Source organism: Polistes dominula, unplaced genomic scaffold (genome assembly GCF_049000335.1).
Source record: "Polistes dominula isolate Pdom_NZ unplaced genomic scaffold, Pdom_raw_medaka contig_31, whole genome shotgun sequence".
NCBI lineage: Eukaryota > Metazoa > Arthropoda > Insecta > Hymenoptera > Vespidae > Polistes > Polistes dominula.
In genome coordinates, this window is record NW_028300925.1 from 3875931 (window position 1) to 3893228 (window position 17298).

Sequence of the window (17298 nt, forward strand, 5' to 3'; positions counted from 1 at the left end):
TCTATCATTATGACACTGGACTATAAACTCAAAAATTGACAATATCATTGAATAAATTTGTATAAATTTTTGACTATGGTCAGTATCATACTGAACGGCGGTTTTATTTCGGTTGAGAGTTCATCCTTCTTTACCAATAGGTTCTCAGCGAAGGTGGCTGTAACTGTAACTGTAACTGTAACTGTAGCAACAGTAGCAGCAGCAGCAGCAGCAGCGGCAGTAGCAGCAACAAGTTCGTACGACCTTCACTATAAATACCTAATTTCGCCTTCGAGCTATTTGCGACGGCTAATGCCGCGATATTTATACGATGGCTAAGTGTAGGTACCAGGGCGTAGATTTATGCGATGGCCAACGCGATGGCTGTATATTTTCATTGCATCGGTTCACTTTATTTAAAACGCATCTTCTCCCCGATGCCGTAACGCGTCGTCTTATCACATCGCATCAATCTTTTTTCCTTTTTTTTTTTTTTTTTAAATCGCTATTTACATTTATATTTTTGTAATATTTAAAAACATAATGGTTAGAAATATGTATTAGAAAATTAGTCAACTGAACAACCTGGTGCCCGTTTATAATCGTATTTATTCGCGCGCACAAGAGTTTCAAGCAAATACAAGAGAATGAAATAAGGATAAAGTAAGAAAGAAGAAGAAAAAAAAAGGGGGAATATAAAAAGGCAGGAACCTAGGTCGGATTAAAGTTCTCTTTTCTTTCGTCGGAAGGCTTCGGTCGAAGGTACCGATTGACCTCCATATTCCCGACTAGCTAAACCTGGAGCCATCCTGAGCCGCTTAAGTAGCTATGGGATTTGCTTTCCTCCTCCTTCACAATGACGACGACGACGACGACGACAAAGACAACGGTCCCCATTCTTTTTTTCTTTCACGTTCCTCTCCAAGGCGCCACCCGCCCTATTTTTTTTTTTTTTTTATTTGTTTACTTCACAATTGAAACAAATTCTGTTTGTGTGTGCACGTAAATATCCAATAACCGTTCGAGTTTTCAAAGTTTTTGTTAAGTTCATATTTTGACACGTGAGCAGAAGACTGGCATGCAACGCAAGCATGTTGTATCGCCTAATATATTTTTCAAAGCGATAAAGACTCTCGTTTGGCATAGGTTTGGAATCACCAGACGAGGGCTCGTAAAGCAAATACATGACGAGACGAGAACTTATCTTCGTTTTAAATCTCTTCTCATTGTCAGATTTTTGTTGGAATGTGAAATTTCACAATGTCAAGGAAAAGTTTTCAAATTGAAAAGGGGAAAATTGATAGAGATGCGTCGCGTAGCTCGATTAAAATAGATAATTGAATCGATCGATCGATCGATAAATGATCAATTTTGACAGGGTCACATGATCCGACAACCAACTTAATTAACGTCAATATACAAAATGAAAATGTCGTCTGTTTCTCTTGAAACATTGAGGAAAGCAGAGTAGGGTATGTCTTATGGCAGAGACTAGACGACTTAACGAGTAAATAAAAGGCGTCACTTTATGTCCGAATGAAAATTAAATGACGCGGCCAGTCGCGAAAATGAATTATCGCTGTTGAACGTTTGCTCCTTTCACCATCCCGCTACCCTATGAAAATATTAACTCGTGTAAAGTGCCGCGTTAAGAAATTCATGACGAGTTCTCGACTGGTAGACGAAAAAATTTATCCAAATGGAAATTCTTTTTTTCCCCCCTCTTCCTGTTATTGTTGTTGTTGTTGTGTCGTTGTTATCTTAAGAACACCTTATCCACCTAACTGAGAATTTATTGTCATTATATTTTGATTAGATTTTCATTGAAAAAATATCAATTATTTTTAATCTCGAATGTCGGCAAAGAAGTCTTTAATATTCAACGTTCGGTGTGTTAGTTGACAAATCCTTAAAATTCAGTATTCAACGTGTTCGTTTTAAAAATCTTAACTATTCTGCACGCTCGACGTGTCAATTTACAAATATTACAAAATCAACATTTCAAGTATTCGTTTATTTAAAGAAAAAATATTGCATATGGAAAGAAAAAAAAAATCAGATAACGTTGAATAAACTCTGACGAAAGATGGTCATAGATGAAGGATCGATTGAAAAGCGAAGAACCGTGCGATAATCGAAGGAAATGCAACAAGGATGCAAGGAATTCAAGCGTAAATTTGGTCGAAAAAGCAGGAAAAAGAGCAACCACACGCTCGAAGGCGGCCTACCGCGACTTTTTAGCGAATAAGGAATAAATAGAAAGAAAAAGGGCAACAGAGCAAAAGAAAACCTTTGAGGTTCACCAATAGTGCGTTAACTAAGCCGCCTTACTCGATCGAATCGTTTGACATAAAGAGAGGAGAGCCGACGTTAGTTTAAAAAAAAAAAAAAAAAAAAAAAAAGAGAGAGAGAAGAAAAAAAAGTAAATGAAAAAAACTGCAAATACCGTGGGGTGCGAGTTTTAGGTGAAAATGAAATTTTTTTTTCTCCACCGATGAAAATTCACGACCGCGCTTTTTTTTTTTTTTTTTTTTTTTTTTTTTTAATCAAATTTTTCCAAAATATATTTTATTTATCTTTTAACCCTTCGTAACGAAATTTGGTCTCGCGAATTTAAAAAGAAAACGTAGTGAAATAGATATTTTCTGTATAAAAAATACAATTGCATCGATAGGATTTAGCGTTAATCCACCTAAGTCGTGTTATTTAATATTTAGGACGACAATTCTGTTAGTGTTTCCATTGCGAAGAAATGACGAATCGATCGGGAAAGCATTTTACGCCCTTCTCTTTCCGCGAAATCGACGTTAAAAAGGGTCCGTTTCTTTTCTCAACAGTATCGAAAGAAGAGAAGAGGAGGACATATTGTATCGTATATTTATAAGCGTGCGCACGCAGCACCTACACACAATAAGGCTATGTAGGGTGTTGCTAGAGCAGCAAGTTGATGGAGTACGAGTTGAACGAGGATGAAAAGAGGTGGTGTAGGAGGAGGAGGAGGAGGAGGAGGAGGAAAAGATGGCGATGCGGCAACAAGAGAAGGAAAGGACGAAGAGAGGAGGAAGAGGAAAAGGAAGAGGTGGAGGAGGTGGAGGAGGAGGCCTCTTAAGCGGCTCAGCGCGTACAAGCGTATACGAGCGGAAAGCCGACAAAGCTATCAGCGCCGAATGCATCCCGGGCAGATGCTGCTCTCTTTGGTGTAGAGCCTCCTCGTTTTCTCTCTTTTGCTCTCTCTCTCTTCCTCTCGATTCTCGAGTGTCGAAGCCATGTGAGCCCTACTCGAGTTGCCGTAATAATTCATTGTGGCCCGGTGCGAAGAACATAACAGAGAGACTCCGAAAGCATTCCTCCAGTGAACCATCGTCACACTGTAAGACCAAATTATGCTATTATTTCAATATTCGATATATGAAATATCTAACAGTAAGTATTTTCATGGATTTGCGCGGGAATTGAAAAAGAAAAAAAAAGTATGCATCTGTAATAGGAGCATTGAAATCGTAGGACTTGTTCCAAAATCGATCGACGGCCGACGTCTACTCCGAGAGGGATGCACGGTAACCACCGCACTACCACCACCACCACCAACGTTGCCAGCGTACCAGACACACTACCACCACTAGGGCCGCCAAATCTCCGCGAACAAATCAACGGAGTTTGGACCACCGCGCTCTCGAGAACCAACGGAAGAAAGGTAGAAAGAGAAAGGAGTTGAAGGGGGGGACGAAAGAGGAGCGTGGTGACACGTTATATACCGACCGTTTGGTTACCGCTTTGGTCGACGACGCGGAAGAAGAGTGCAGCAAAGGAAAGAGTAAAGAAGAAGAAGAAGAAGAAGAAGAAGAAGAAAGTATCGAGAGTAGGTGGTTGTTCCTATAGGAAGGTGCAACGACTGGTAGTAGTAGTAGTAGTAGTAGAGTAGTAGTAGTTTAGTAGTCAAAGAAAGAAAGAGAGAGTAAGAGGAAAGAAAGAAAGGATTGTAGGGAGAGAGAAAGCCGCGGAACGACGAATCGATTAGGTAGGTCGGCCATTTTGTATGCAGGAATCGGCATAGTCGGAGCTAGGAGGAGCACGGTAGGCGTGGTCCAGCATCAGCGTCGACTCCGCGCCGAGAACAAATCGGTCCTCGTGTAGAGTAGCGCGCGCACGCACGCATACCACCGTTTCCTCGCGATAGGACGGAAGCTCGTTCGTAGCGTACCAGTGGGCGTTCCCAAGGATCCCGACCGGCCGAAGAGCATCCTTGGTGGGGGGAGGAGTCCGCTCCTAGCAGTGGGGATGGATGCTTAGAAGTGGAAGGGTGAGACTAGGTCTGCCGGCGGCGACTCGTTTCTACTATAGCGACCGAGCCGAACAGCAGTCAGTGCCTCTCAGGGCCCCGCGTCGTCAGTCTCGTTGGGGTTGTATCGTGAGATCGCGTCTTTCTCTCTCTTTCTCTCTTTCTCTCTCTCTTCCCTTTCTTCCTCTTTTCACCCGTCTATCAATCCCATTCTCCTTCTTCTTCTTCTTCTCCTTCTTCTTTTTCTTCTACTACTACTCCTTCTCCTCCTCTTCTGTCTTCCTCCATCTCCTCCCCTCCCCTTCCTCCTCTCGCCCTCTTGACTCGTAGCTCTTTTTTACTCTTTTTCCCACGTATTTTATTTGTCTGTTTTTTGAGTGGTGCGACTCCACGCATCGATCAGCATCATCATTGTGTATAGGAGAGAGAAGAAGATTCCTCCTCCGTCGGCCGTGTCCTCGTTGCAATTTGTACGGAACGCGAGTGATAAGACGATAAGAAGAAAATAATAAAACGTGAACGAAAGACGGATCCTTGTTTGAATGTGTCGTGATGATAGTTTATTTTTTTCTCGGCACGGTAGATGTACTTGCAATTAAGTACATAATTAATACTTGTGATAGCATCGTAGAAAGGAAAGGATAACTGTGCATTCAAATTGAAATTAATTCCAAGGGACTAAGTGACAACTCGTGACGAAGGAACGTTAAACGATATTTTTTGTTATTCTTGTGTCAGATCATTCGCGATAAAGGAAAGGGTACGTTAAGGGTTTACTCGTCAGCATCGTTCGATCGCAAAATGGCGATGGTCGTCGACAATATTTTCCCTCGAATTGTTTGTTAATGATTTCGCGATAACATCAAATCAATATCCTCGAAAATTAATTTGTAACAATTAGTCAGAGGCAGGGGTCGACTAAACGATAGAAAGAAGGAACGAAACGTTGAACTGCAAGCTGCATCATTGACATTTTGAGATTGATTTGAAACATAAATACGAGAGAACTATTGGAAATAAGTTTGGGGATAAGTTTAAGAGGGAAAAGGAGACAAGTAATAAGAAGAAGAAGAAGAAAACGAGGACGAAGAGGAAAAAGAAAAAGAAGAAAAGGTGCTTTAAAAAGCCTTCAAGATTGCTCGAAAACCGTCGCGCGAGTCGCGCAGGGTTGGACGAGCAGCGGAAATACGGGGTGCGTGGGCAGCTATGCAAAGGGCGGTTGCTGGCGGAGGGCCCGGGCCCTTAGGCCTTCAGGGCCCTCCAAGGTCAGTCAAAATATCCCCAGTTAACATTCAGGACGAACCCGGTGATCCGACCTCGCAAAGTACGTACAAATCTTCATATATCATACTATATAAATTGATTTATTTCGTTGTAAAATACAAGTTCTAAAGATTGCATTATTTTTTCAAAGAATATTTAGTTTCGATGATGGATGTTAATGAAATTTCAATTGATCTGGGGAAAGATTATTAAGAAGAAATGTGTCTGATTAAAGATGCATCGAACAAGGTTGATTTATTTTTTATTCTTTGATAGATCTTTCATTCGTTGGATACTTATAGAAATAACGTTGTTACAATCGTAGCTCGAATATAGGATTCCCGAAATATTCATAACTCGTTCGGATCTCGCTCGAATCTCGCCCGAATCTCGCACATTTCGTAACATTAATCCCTGACAATTCTGTCAATAACATCGTTTTCACATTTTAAATAAAGAATATCTTCCATTTAGAATCATATAACACGGTCCATAATATTTCTCCGTTTCCATTTTCGTCCACAGAATCGTTTGATTTAGCCTACTCAATGACATTTATTTTAATCGAATAAAGAAACTGTTAATAACCGTACTCGATAGTAATCGATTTGATAATACATAAAAAAATCGTAGATATGAATGAAGAAGATTTTCATTAAACGAATAAAATACGAACACGTGTTCTATTTCTACCAATGGGATAATAATTATTCATTTATGATCGATCCTTCGAGCGATTAAGACGTCATTTCCGACTATTAAATTGAGATCTTTTTTAAAAGGTAACAAAAATCGGTTTACCAATGGGAAAACTTCATTGAGTATTTAAAGACACACTTTGATGAGAGTCTAACCGAACTATTTGTAATATTATCCTTTTCATAGAGCTTTAATTAGGCGATTAAAGGTTTTTTAATTGAAGAAAATATATAAAAGAAATGAAGAAAGAAAGGAAGATCTCATAAGAGTTTAGCGAACAATCTTTATGACCAATTACAATCGTTTCTTCTCTTGTAAATGAGCTATTTTACTTATTTTTCAAAAGTATATTCGTTGCTCGATGCGAAAAGATCAAAAATTAGCCGGTGGACAAATACAAACGAAGAAGAACAAGTTTTTTATATTTCCTCATGTTTTCTATAAATTATTCAAATGAGAGATAATGAAGATGATAATAAAACAAAAACAAAAAAAAATAGAAAAGAAAATAACAGAGCAAGTGTTTGGTCGTTCGTGACGCGACGTTTTGTCTACAACTCATAAGTTTTGTGATAAGGTCTTATCTAACGTCAACGTTTCTAGACAAACCTATCGTGAGATCTATATTATATACTCTTTCTACAATAATATCCGTTAATTATTATTTAGCAATGAAACTTCAACGATAATTACAAGAATGCAACGAACCTAACTTAAAAACGAGGTCGCATCAATCTAAATGTCCTTACTTTTTTTCTTATTATCTTCTACATTTTTTTTCTCTTCGTTTTTGTTTCAAATTAAAATGCAATAAATTATATTTATTCGAGTTTAAAAAGCATGTACTCTAATGAATGAATATTCTTACAAAAATGTTATTTCTTAGCTCGCGAGCAAATGCAATTTGTCATTCGTCATTAAAATATAACGATTACGTTGGAATTGGTGTAATTTGGTTCGCGTTTAAAATCCAATACTCGATTTGAATCTCTACTGTATCATCCCACCAAAGAATTATCGTAAAGACGATACATAATCGAGCTTGCTAATTAATTTCTCTAACGCTCTTATAAAGTTTCATAAACGCATAGAATCGTTATAATCGTACCTCGTTAAAGTCTCGACTATCGTTTTCTTCATTCGATAATGTTAATGCGTGTTTTCAAACGATTTCAAAGTGTGAACATTTCATAATAAATGGCAAGAGAGAGAGAGAAAGGAGGTAAGTTGAAATCAAGCGGTCAAACTCGATCAGGAGATTGGACATTCTTTGTTGATCCATAATGTGCCCTCGACTTATTGTTGGATATAAAAGATCTCTACAACTATTTCTAGTCCAGAGTGAAGAAAACAGTAATAGTTATAGCTCAAAGCTGGTTGGTAGCTCCAGTTAATTCATTTCATTTGTAACTCGATTTACAATTAAAAATCGTGACAGATAAATGCATACAACGGCTCGTTGTTGTCAATCATTTTCACAATTTCAAAAATAAACTCGTGATCTTAGAATCTACTAAAGAAAATAATTGAAATAAAAAGAGAAAGATACAAATTTGGTTAGGTCAAATTTGTGATAATCTATGTAATTAACAAACGAATACAGACGTATAGAAAACTCGACAATTATTTCAATCCGCGACTGCGACGACTAAATGACGAGATTTTGATCTCTTTAAATCCCACTTCAAATATACGTTCGTAATTATAATCCAGAGTAATCCAAAAACCATTGGTGCATTTGTCGAGCACACTATATATATATATATATATATATATATACGTATTATCAATTTACTTTCTCTTCTTTCATTTTCATTCTTTTTTACTTTGCAATTTTTTATATAATAAAAAAAAAGTATAAAATAAAAAATACTTTACTTGTACATTTTTATGCAATTGTTTTTTCGATCGATCAACGAACGATTCGATTTTTATTCTAATAATTTTCACTCTTCTTTGTTTCTCGTTTCATTCGTGAGACTATGAGACAGGACATCATCGAACCAAACGATAAAGAAAGACAAACACATACATATACCAAGCTGAAATTCAACGTCGACGAATTTTGTGATTCTTTGAAAGGGTTTTCTTTTTTTTTTTTTTTTTCCAAAAAAGGAATAACCAGTCATGCCGCTTTAAATCGTCGACGGTAGCAAACGACCGCGGCAGAAGTGTAGAAAAGAATTAAATTTATTTTTATTTTTTATTTTTCGTCTACCTTTTCTCTCACTCACTCTAGCAAACAAAAGTGTGGGAGAGAATTGAATTTTTTTTTTTTCTATGTTTTTTTATTTATTTATTTATTTATTTTTATTTACGCTCTCCGCTTTTTGCAATTCATATCTCCGTCTCTATTTGATCGACTATGTTTCTTTTCTCTTTGTTGTTAGTACCGATCCTACTACGGTAGGGAAGCAGCAAAATGTGCGTTGCGTCGGTTTTAATTAACGGCTCATACATTTGCATGATTAGACCCTGAAAGAGAGTTACGCGGTATCAGCATTCCGTGCATCGAAAACTACCACGACATTAATGGTGGGATTCCTCTGTCCGCCGTTCACCGACGCATATAACTCTCACTGACGTCGACTTAAACATTTAAATATCTTCTTCCTTTTTTATTTTTACTTTTATTTTTATTTTCTAGCTTTTTTCTTCTTCTTCTTCTTCTTCTTCTTCTTCTTCTTCTTCTTCTTCTTTCCTATCCTCTTTCACTTTATTTATTTTTCTCTTCACTCTCCTTTTCGCTATAAGTATCGTAACGCGTGTCTCTCTTGCTATATAATTCGAGATTTTTTTCTTTCCCTCTCTCTCTCACTTTCTTTCTACGGTTCAGTTCTTTTTGTGTCTCCTTTTCACCCACATCGATATCTTGGTCGTGACACGCGAGCTTGGCTTCGTAGCAACAAAGTCCACATCGTAAATTAATAGATCGAATTTCGATTAGGAGTGAGACGTTTCGAATGATATTACACGCTCCTAGATTCGCGTTCTTTTTATTTTTGTTTTTTTTTCTTTTCTTTTTTATTTCACATTTTTCTTCGATGAATTTAAACTTTTATTTCTATTTTTTTCTTTTCTATGACAAAGTATCAAATTTAAGAGTACGATAATAATACTTTGTTGATTGGCAAGTTGTAAAGTTGAGTACGATTATTATTATATATATATATATTTATATGGGTATATTTTGTAAGAGCGTGTATAGGAAACGAAGCAACCCTCTCGAGTCCTCGACACGTAAGAGAACCCAATTATAACTTGTGCGTCAAGAGATAATTTCCATCTCGTTTCATTTCGTTGAAAATAAGCCGTCGGCCTAAGGATCTCCCGTTCTAAACACATAAGATTCAATTCCTAATTCTACTTGCTCGAAATAAAAAACTGATTTATATTTTTGTTTTTTTTTTTCTTGAATTTTTCTACGAATTTGTAAATAATCGCACGTATTTTAATTTAATTGAAAAAAGAAGATAGAAAAATAATTGAAACATTTTTAACCGAATACATTATCCGATAATAAATCAAATAAATCCGTAGATTTAAAAATAATCGCGCGTATTTTAATTAAATTTTCCAAAAATAATAAACCCACGCGTACATTCGACATCAAATTATCATCCTGTACTCTCTTCAGTAAAAATCTCTTCAATAAAAAGAACAATATTCATGAATGTTAACTTACATAAATAGAAGAAAAAAAAAACAGAAACAGAAAAAAAGAAAAAACAACTAAGAAAGTAAAATACACACACGTACATATAGATAGAGGCCGATTTTGGGTAGAAATCATCAGCCGATTAGAGTGCAGATGTTCTCGTACGAGGATTATGAGCCGTTTCCACCCTCAAGTAGTAGATCCTTTGAGAAGGGGTGGTTGTACGAAGGTAGGGGTGGCAGTAGACGACAACAGCGACGACGACAACGACGACGGCAACGACGAAGTAGTCGATGACGATGGCACCGGTATGGCAGTGGGATGGCAGTGGGATGACAGTGGGGTAAGGTCGGTTAAAACGTCGTGGGGTGAGCTTGATTGAATTATCATGAGTGTTTGCGGAGCGGCGGCTTGCAATTGAATTAGGCCTGGGGCCTTTTCTATCGGCGTACGTAGACATCCATCTATCAGGATCTCTTCCCTTCCTTTCCCTTCCCTTTCTTTTGGAAAAAGTCGGTAGTCGAGACTATTGTACCTACTCTTGTCCAGACGATTTTATCGACGTCCTACTTTTACTATTTTTTCTTTTTTTTTTTTTTCTACCAAAATAGTTTAGGATTTTGAAAATGTTTCCGAGAAAAGGTCGGTCCAAAATTTACGAGGGTACGTATTTTCGCTTCCGGGAAAATTCTTTCCTACGAGTTACGAATATTGTTTTGTTTAGTTATCGACAAACACACAAAAATAAATGTAAAACTAATCATATAGAATAGATGGAAAAATCTTTGAATATTTTTCTGCTCCCGCGATAAATCTTTGGCGGGTGAAGAGATGCAGTGAAAAAGAAAAAAAGAAAAAAAAAAGAAAGAAAGAGTACCGCAAAAAGATAACGATGGTGACGGCACCAAATTTCCAAATGATTTATTAGAACATGGAAAGTGCAAAGAGTGTCTTGGCACGTTGCCTCGTTTGGGCAAATTGATCGCAACAAGTAGAATGAAACGTTTTGAGTAATTGCCATTATTCAGGTCGAGAATAATACATGGACGCATGTATGCGTGTCTCTTCTACGTGTCAGAGCACAATGACATTTTCTCACGTGGACTAAATTGGCGTAGAAAACATGTTTCGATAAAGATTTAGATAAGTTTTTATCTAAACGCTAACTTGCAATTTTTCTTCGTAGTTGGTTATAAACGTGTAAACAACGTTACCATTCGCATGTATAATAAACAAGAGTTTTTATTTTGTATTTAATCAAATAATTTAATAAATAATTCAATCGATTTATAGTATTTGTTTGGATGAACATCATGAAAAGGTAAAAGTAGTAATGGAGTACAAGAGAGTATATCGTTTGAAACGTCGACATTCAGATCATTATCTTGGTTCTCGGCGAAACTAATCAGTTCGTCGATTCGATAAGCTCGTCGCATTATCGGGATGTTCGTCCGATACCGTGGACATTTTTCGTCGGGCGCGGTACGCCTTTGATCTATCGGGACGCGCATTGATTTTTCGATACAACTATAGGTATCTCACGAAGAATGTCACCGAGCGTAGATAACACGGAACGTAGATATTACACGTTACACACCTATATTGTCAATGCGTGTATATGTGTATCGAACGATTATTACCTATTCCGTGTCATATACGCTTCATATTATTCAACCAAATCTTTAATCATTATTTCGATATTAAACGATAAAACGTTTCAAAGTTCCGAATGAAAAACAACAAAACATTTCTTTTTATTTTTATCTCTCAGAAATGAGATGATAGTCAAATCGTTCGAATTATCAAATTTCCCATTTAACTTATATTATGGAACTAGCGATATAGAAGACTTTTGTTTCTTTTATTTATATATAAAAGTGATTTTACACCTACGCCCATTGTTCGCGATGGAAAATAAACTATTCCCAAATTCTATTTATTACACTCTAAAAGGTTTTAATTATCTTTCTTTTTTCACAAAGTTATCGATATTTGTTAGACAAAAGTAAAAAAACGTTAATGCAAGGTAATAAATATAATTATAGACCAAGTTGGAGGTTTCCTTAAAAAAAAAAAAAAAAGAAAAACAATTATTTACAGTTGTTGAAAAAGAATAGAATTTGAGTAGAATGTATACTTTTCGCGAGGTTACCAATACCCATAATAAAATTGAAAGATAAAAGACCTCCCGAGAAAGTAACATAGTAGATAGAAGAAGAACCTTAACTAGGGGTATCTGATCGTTAAAGGGAACTAATGACGGCTCAGATGGACGAGGGCAGATCGATCTCGGTGTCGTAAAACTTTGAGGAAAGCTGGCGCCATGCGCTATAAGCCTCGCACCATAAGCCGTACACCATAAGCTGCACGCCGGAGAATACACGGAAGACAAAAAAACTTTCCCAAAGAGAGCTTCGTTTTACAATCCTCTTCTTTCTATGGGGGATAAGACGTCCTTCGGTCCCTTGGTGTCCTTCGGTCAGAGTCCCTTCGTCTGGGCCTTCTGGACTTCTTTTCCAGAAGGAAATAGAAAGTAACGGAGAGAGAGAGAGAGAGAGAGAAAAAGTCTAACACCAAATGGCTCTCCTACTTGATGACCATAAACCATAAACCTACGATGTTCAACGTTTTTCTTTATCGATCTATTTCTTTCTCACTCAATCCAAAAGTGCCGCCTTTTCTTGGGTCTTCTGCTTACTGTCAACGCAACGACACCCATGTCAATTTTTCTTTCAACAATTTCTATTGAAACTGTGAAAATCATTGACAATCAATTCATTGTAAGTGTTAAAGCGTATAATATATATTTGTATTTGTGTGTCATAACTATATTTTATTCATAATAATAACAACATAACATTTTAATGATGGTTCGGATTAGCTTAATGAGTTTGATATTTTTAGTATCGATAAGACGATAAAGGAATTTCCATTTTTAAGGGTATATATAAGTTATCTTTATTCTATTTAAAAAAAAAGACATAGATTAAGCTAATCTCAAGTAATTCCACTTTTCATTAGATCAAGAAATACTAGCATACAATTCTAAGATTAGTTGGATTAGCTTAATTAATTTTTTATTTTTAGAAAGGATTTTCTAAGGAACGCAAGGTGCATATCTAACATAAGTTAAACGTAACTTCGTTACTGCTTATCTCTGTATTCTGTAACGATTAACCCCCTTCCTCCACCCCCCCCTCTCTCTCTCTCTCTCTCACACTATTTCTATATTCTTTATCGTCGAAAAATCTCGATAAAGTACGTGATTTCATAGTTTCATCTTGAGCGTCGTCTGCTCTTCACGTTGTCACACCCTTTTTTCCGATTATTTTCAAACTTTCTTCCTATATACATTAGTGTGCACTTGTATTTGTGTGTGTGTGTTTGCTATAATATGCATCGCGCACATAAACTCGTTGCAACGTGGATTAGATAGGGAATCGCTGCTAATTGGGCCGCCGCCAAGATTTCTACCAGTTAGAATGTTGCATTTATGTCCTCGTCGTAGACTAGTCGTCTCAGGTGTAACGTTATAAGCCTTTACGCCTATGAGAGAGAGAGAGAGAAAGAGGAAGAAGCGCTCGTTCCTTCCTTTACTTGCCTCTCACTTGTTCGTGTCTATTAAAATCAATTTCGACGGCTAGGATTGAAAGTATCGATGCTCTATGCCTATCTTAACGCGTATTCCTCGCTCATTAATTTACCTCATTTTCACCGATAACAGGAACACATTTTTTATTGTATCTCCAAGATTACATGGACTTTAATTACGAAACGTCGTGTATAAATAACTATAGGCACCATTATTTATTATATTATATCCAATTGGCAATCTTTTTTCGTGCAATTTCTTCCTTTCTCTTGATTAGATTGTTTAGTTTTTCGAACGAAATTCAAAGTCTTTCGGGGTGATGTTTCGAAAAAAAAAATGTAGAGAAAAAAAAGGACATGGGGAAAGAGAGGGATCGTAGTTGGCAGGGTCACACACGAATTAGAACCTGCTCTTCGGCGACGTCGGGGCGCCGGGTGGACGCAGAGGAATGCCGCTCGCCGCTCACTGATAAAAGCCACGGCCAACACCTACATAAATTTCACCAAGGGGATATCTAAGGACGCTCTTTCGTTCATTTAACCATACATCCTAAATTTAGTACCTGTGTGAGATGTTAGTGTGCCATCCTTTTTTTTTTCTTCTTCTTTTTCTTTTTTCTTTTTAATACACACTGCACCGATTAGAACTCGAGACCCGTTTACAATTTTCCACGACCAAAAGAAGAAGAATAACGAGCACGATATAGATTAGAAAGGGAAAAAATAAGCAACGATTAGAAAAAATTTAAAAGGAATATATAATAACATAGAATAATCTTGTATTCATATTGTAAGTAATAATGTTTTCGTTTACGATCGACACTGGTAGAATTCGCTATCTCGGTAGAAGTAACATTAGATTAGAACAAATCTGAAAAGCATCGTTTCGATATCTCGATCTAATAAGAAGCAGCACTGCTCTTTCTCTCTCTCTTTCTCTCTCTTTCGGTTCCATAAAATCTATGAAGTGTAAGATATCCAAGAAGAGAACACGTTTCAACGGATCATTCATAGGATCATTCGATGCGATCATCTCGATTATGTGTATCCTTCATCGAACCGAACCGATGAAAGCTTAACAGAATGCATAATACACATTCGTACAAACACATCCTCGCATAAACACATAGATGGTTAACATATACACACGCGTATGGTAGAAACGAGAGCCGCGACTTGTAAGGTGCATTCCCGATCCTGCTACGAAACTGGCCGGGCTGGACAAAAAAGGGAAATAATTAGCGGAGGTGTTAATGAAATACCAAACGAACGCCGTGGGACACCAGGTCGGCGCCTCTGAACTGCCAAGCAGACATCCTCGACATAGGACCCGGCGCCGTTTTCTCTACCATCCTCGTCCTCGTCCTTTTCTTTTTTTTTTTTTTACCAATAACTGTATACTCCTCCAATCCTTATCCTTTCCCTTCCTTTTGTTTTTTTTTTCTTATACGAACAAAAATTTCACGTGTACTTGTATTCATTTTGTATAAGTATTTTTAAATCATTCTTATGTAGAGATAGATATCAATCTAATATACTTTGAATCAATTTGATATCATTGTGATCGTATCGAACGTCCCACGAATTAGTATTCTTCGAAGTAATTCACTCTCGATCATTCGTGATTAATTTCCCTGTAAGATCCGTATCGTTTATCACGACATCGATTCGATTCATCATTCATCGTTATCGTTCTCATTCTCGTAACATTGCAATCGTTTCCATAGTGAAACTCGAAGGAAAGAGCTTGACTATTTTCGTCTCTCTTCCTTTCTCGGAAAGAAGGTTTAGGCAAAAAAGGAAAAAGAGATCGGAAAGATATCGGTCGAACAAAAAGTAACAATTCGCCACCCACGTTCTCTCTGCCGGTAGCACCGGGCCTTTCCCCACTCTTTCTACCTTTCTCGAATTCTTGTCCTTTCTTTTCTTTTTTCTTCTTTCCTACAAGGTGCCTGGCTTCTACACGCATAATTTTATTATCCTTTCACAGCGTGTCACCAAAATCCAGTTTTGCTACCGATCAATTCGGTCGTCTACTGCGTGAAATTTGAGATCTACTTTCGTCGACCTAAGGTAATCCTTCAAATCTCCTCACGATGATCGTCTAGTTTTTCCCCATCAATTTTATTTGCAATGCAATCATTATTATTACAACGGAGAGTAGAAAGAAAGTATGGAGGAGGTTTGGTCGGAACGAAAATACAAAAGGATTGTCAGGTAGGGTGAGGAAGGGTGAGGAAGGGGGGAGTATAAGTACGCGTTCGGATACTCGGATGTTCCTTATTTATGCGGCGCGTAAAGAAGCTTCGACTACACGCGTGGTACAACCCTTGAACTATATATATATATACATACACTCATGTGTGTGATGCTCGTACGCACGACCAGATTTAAAAGAGAGAGTGAGAGAGAGAGAGAGAGAGTGAGAGATACCAAGCGGTGTGGTCGTCTCTGGAAGCTAATGGGACGCCGACGCGTTTTCTTTCTCTCTTGCACTCGCGTAGTACACACTTATAAGATGATATTTTTCTTTCTCTCTTTTCCTTACCCGAATCCCTTTGATCCTGACCGACCTTGCCCTCGTCTCTCTTTTTCTCTCTCTCTCTCTCTCTCTTTCTTTCTATGCACATGTATTTTCCTTCTCCTTCTTTGCTTTCTTCTTACACTCCTGACCTTATCCCGAACAGTCTCGAGAATTTTCATGGTGGTCGCACGCGTTCCATTCGAAAGGAAAAAAAGTCTCGTCTCTTCTCTTTACACCGTATCGAAAAGGTGAGAAAAATAGCAAAGAACGCGCGTAACGTGGCCTTACTTTTCATTTCCATTTAACTTTTCTTTCTGTTTTTTTTTTTCGAAGCACGTGGATGGCCTGTTGGTTATTTGCTCGTTTGACTTATTTTTTAAAGCTCAAGGATGCATTGGAAAGATAATTATCGGATATATCTAATGATTTTTTCAATTAAATATAAAACAAGTTTGAATATTGGAATAAAAATGTTTGTTCTTTTTTTTTGGTTATTCATAAATCTCGTTGGTTCTTTGAAAGATTTGTTAGAAAAGAAAGAGGGATGATATTGTTTTTTTGGTATTTTTTTTTTTTTTTTTTTTTTTTTTTTTAAAGAAAGAAAAAAAGGAATGCGTACGCTCGGCAAAGTTGTCGTACAAATCGTCAGACGTCGTCGCGTGAATTTATGACGACACAACATCCGAAACAGACCGTTTTACGTTTTTTGTATAGGATGTGTGTGCTCGATGGTCCCGACTACGGAGAATCCTCTGGTGGTCGGGCTTTTTTATCGGCCGACTCTACGGAGACGCGTTGACATGGAGAAAGAGAAGAAAACTCGCGGACCGTTTCGGTATCCACACAAAGATACACGATTTCTACGTTCCAAACAAAACCGGCTCGATCCTATCCCTGAGAAAAACAAAAAATACCATTTTTTGGTATCTTTCAGAAAGGGAGACGTAATTTACTAATGACCAACCTGCCATTCTTTTCCTATCGGTGTGATATCAAAATACCGCTTGAAATACTAGCTAACGATTTCCTTAATAACATTTACCATAATATAATTGACACACGAGCAAGTGTAAGAGAAAAAAAGAGAAAAAAATTCATCTCTGTACGTACCTACAACAACACCATCATCGGAATAATCGTCGTTGCAAAAAAATAACCATAGATATTTTAAATAGAAGACACAAATCAATGATAATCTCTGTAGCTGGTTATGATGATGAAAATATCGAAAGAGTTAAAGCACGTATGACAGAGAAGAAGAAGACACGGGTTCTCTAATCGGTCGTCTTGTTGTCTCCGGAATCT

The 17298-nt window shown here is 37.3% G+C and overlaps 1 protein-coding gene and 1 long non-coding RNA gene across 5 annotated transcripts in view; one reads left to right on the forward strand and one right to left on the reverse strand.

Annotated features, from left to right (window-relative positions):
- The window catches only part of tup (LIM1_Isl and LIM2_Isl domain-containing protein tup), a 46632-nt gene that overhangs the window by 19032 nt on the left and 10302 nt on the right, over positions 1-17298 (forward strand). Inside the window, exons 1-3 of one of the 4 annotated variants that reach the window (XM_089170971.1) lie at positions 3209-3349; positions 3484-3838; positions 4637-5582. The exons of 1 other annotated variant lie outside the window; for it this stretch is intronic. In XM_089170971.1, coding sequence (XP_089027097.1) covers positions 5465-5582 — 118 coding nt within the window. In that variant the 5' untranslated portion in view covers positions 3209-3349; positions 3484-3838; positions 4637-5464. Of the gene's footprint in view, positions 1-3208; positions 3350-3483; positions 3839-3914; positions 5583-17298 lie in introns of those variants that run through there. 2 more of the 4 variants (XM_015334940.2, XM_089170973.1) reach the window with 2 other exon arrangements.
- Positions 1161-17204, reverse strand: LOC149032963 (uncharacterized). The gene is made up of 2 exons (XR_016176084.1): positions 17104-17204; positions 1161-3347 (listed from the first exon to the last, which is right to left on the reverse strand). It is a non-coding gene; the product is annotated as an uncharacterized LOC149032963 (long non-coding RNA).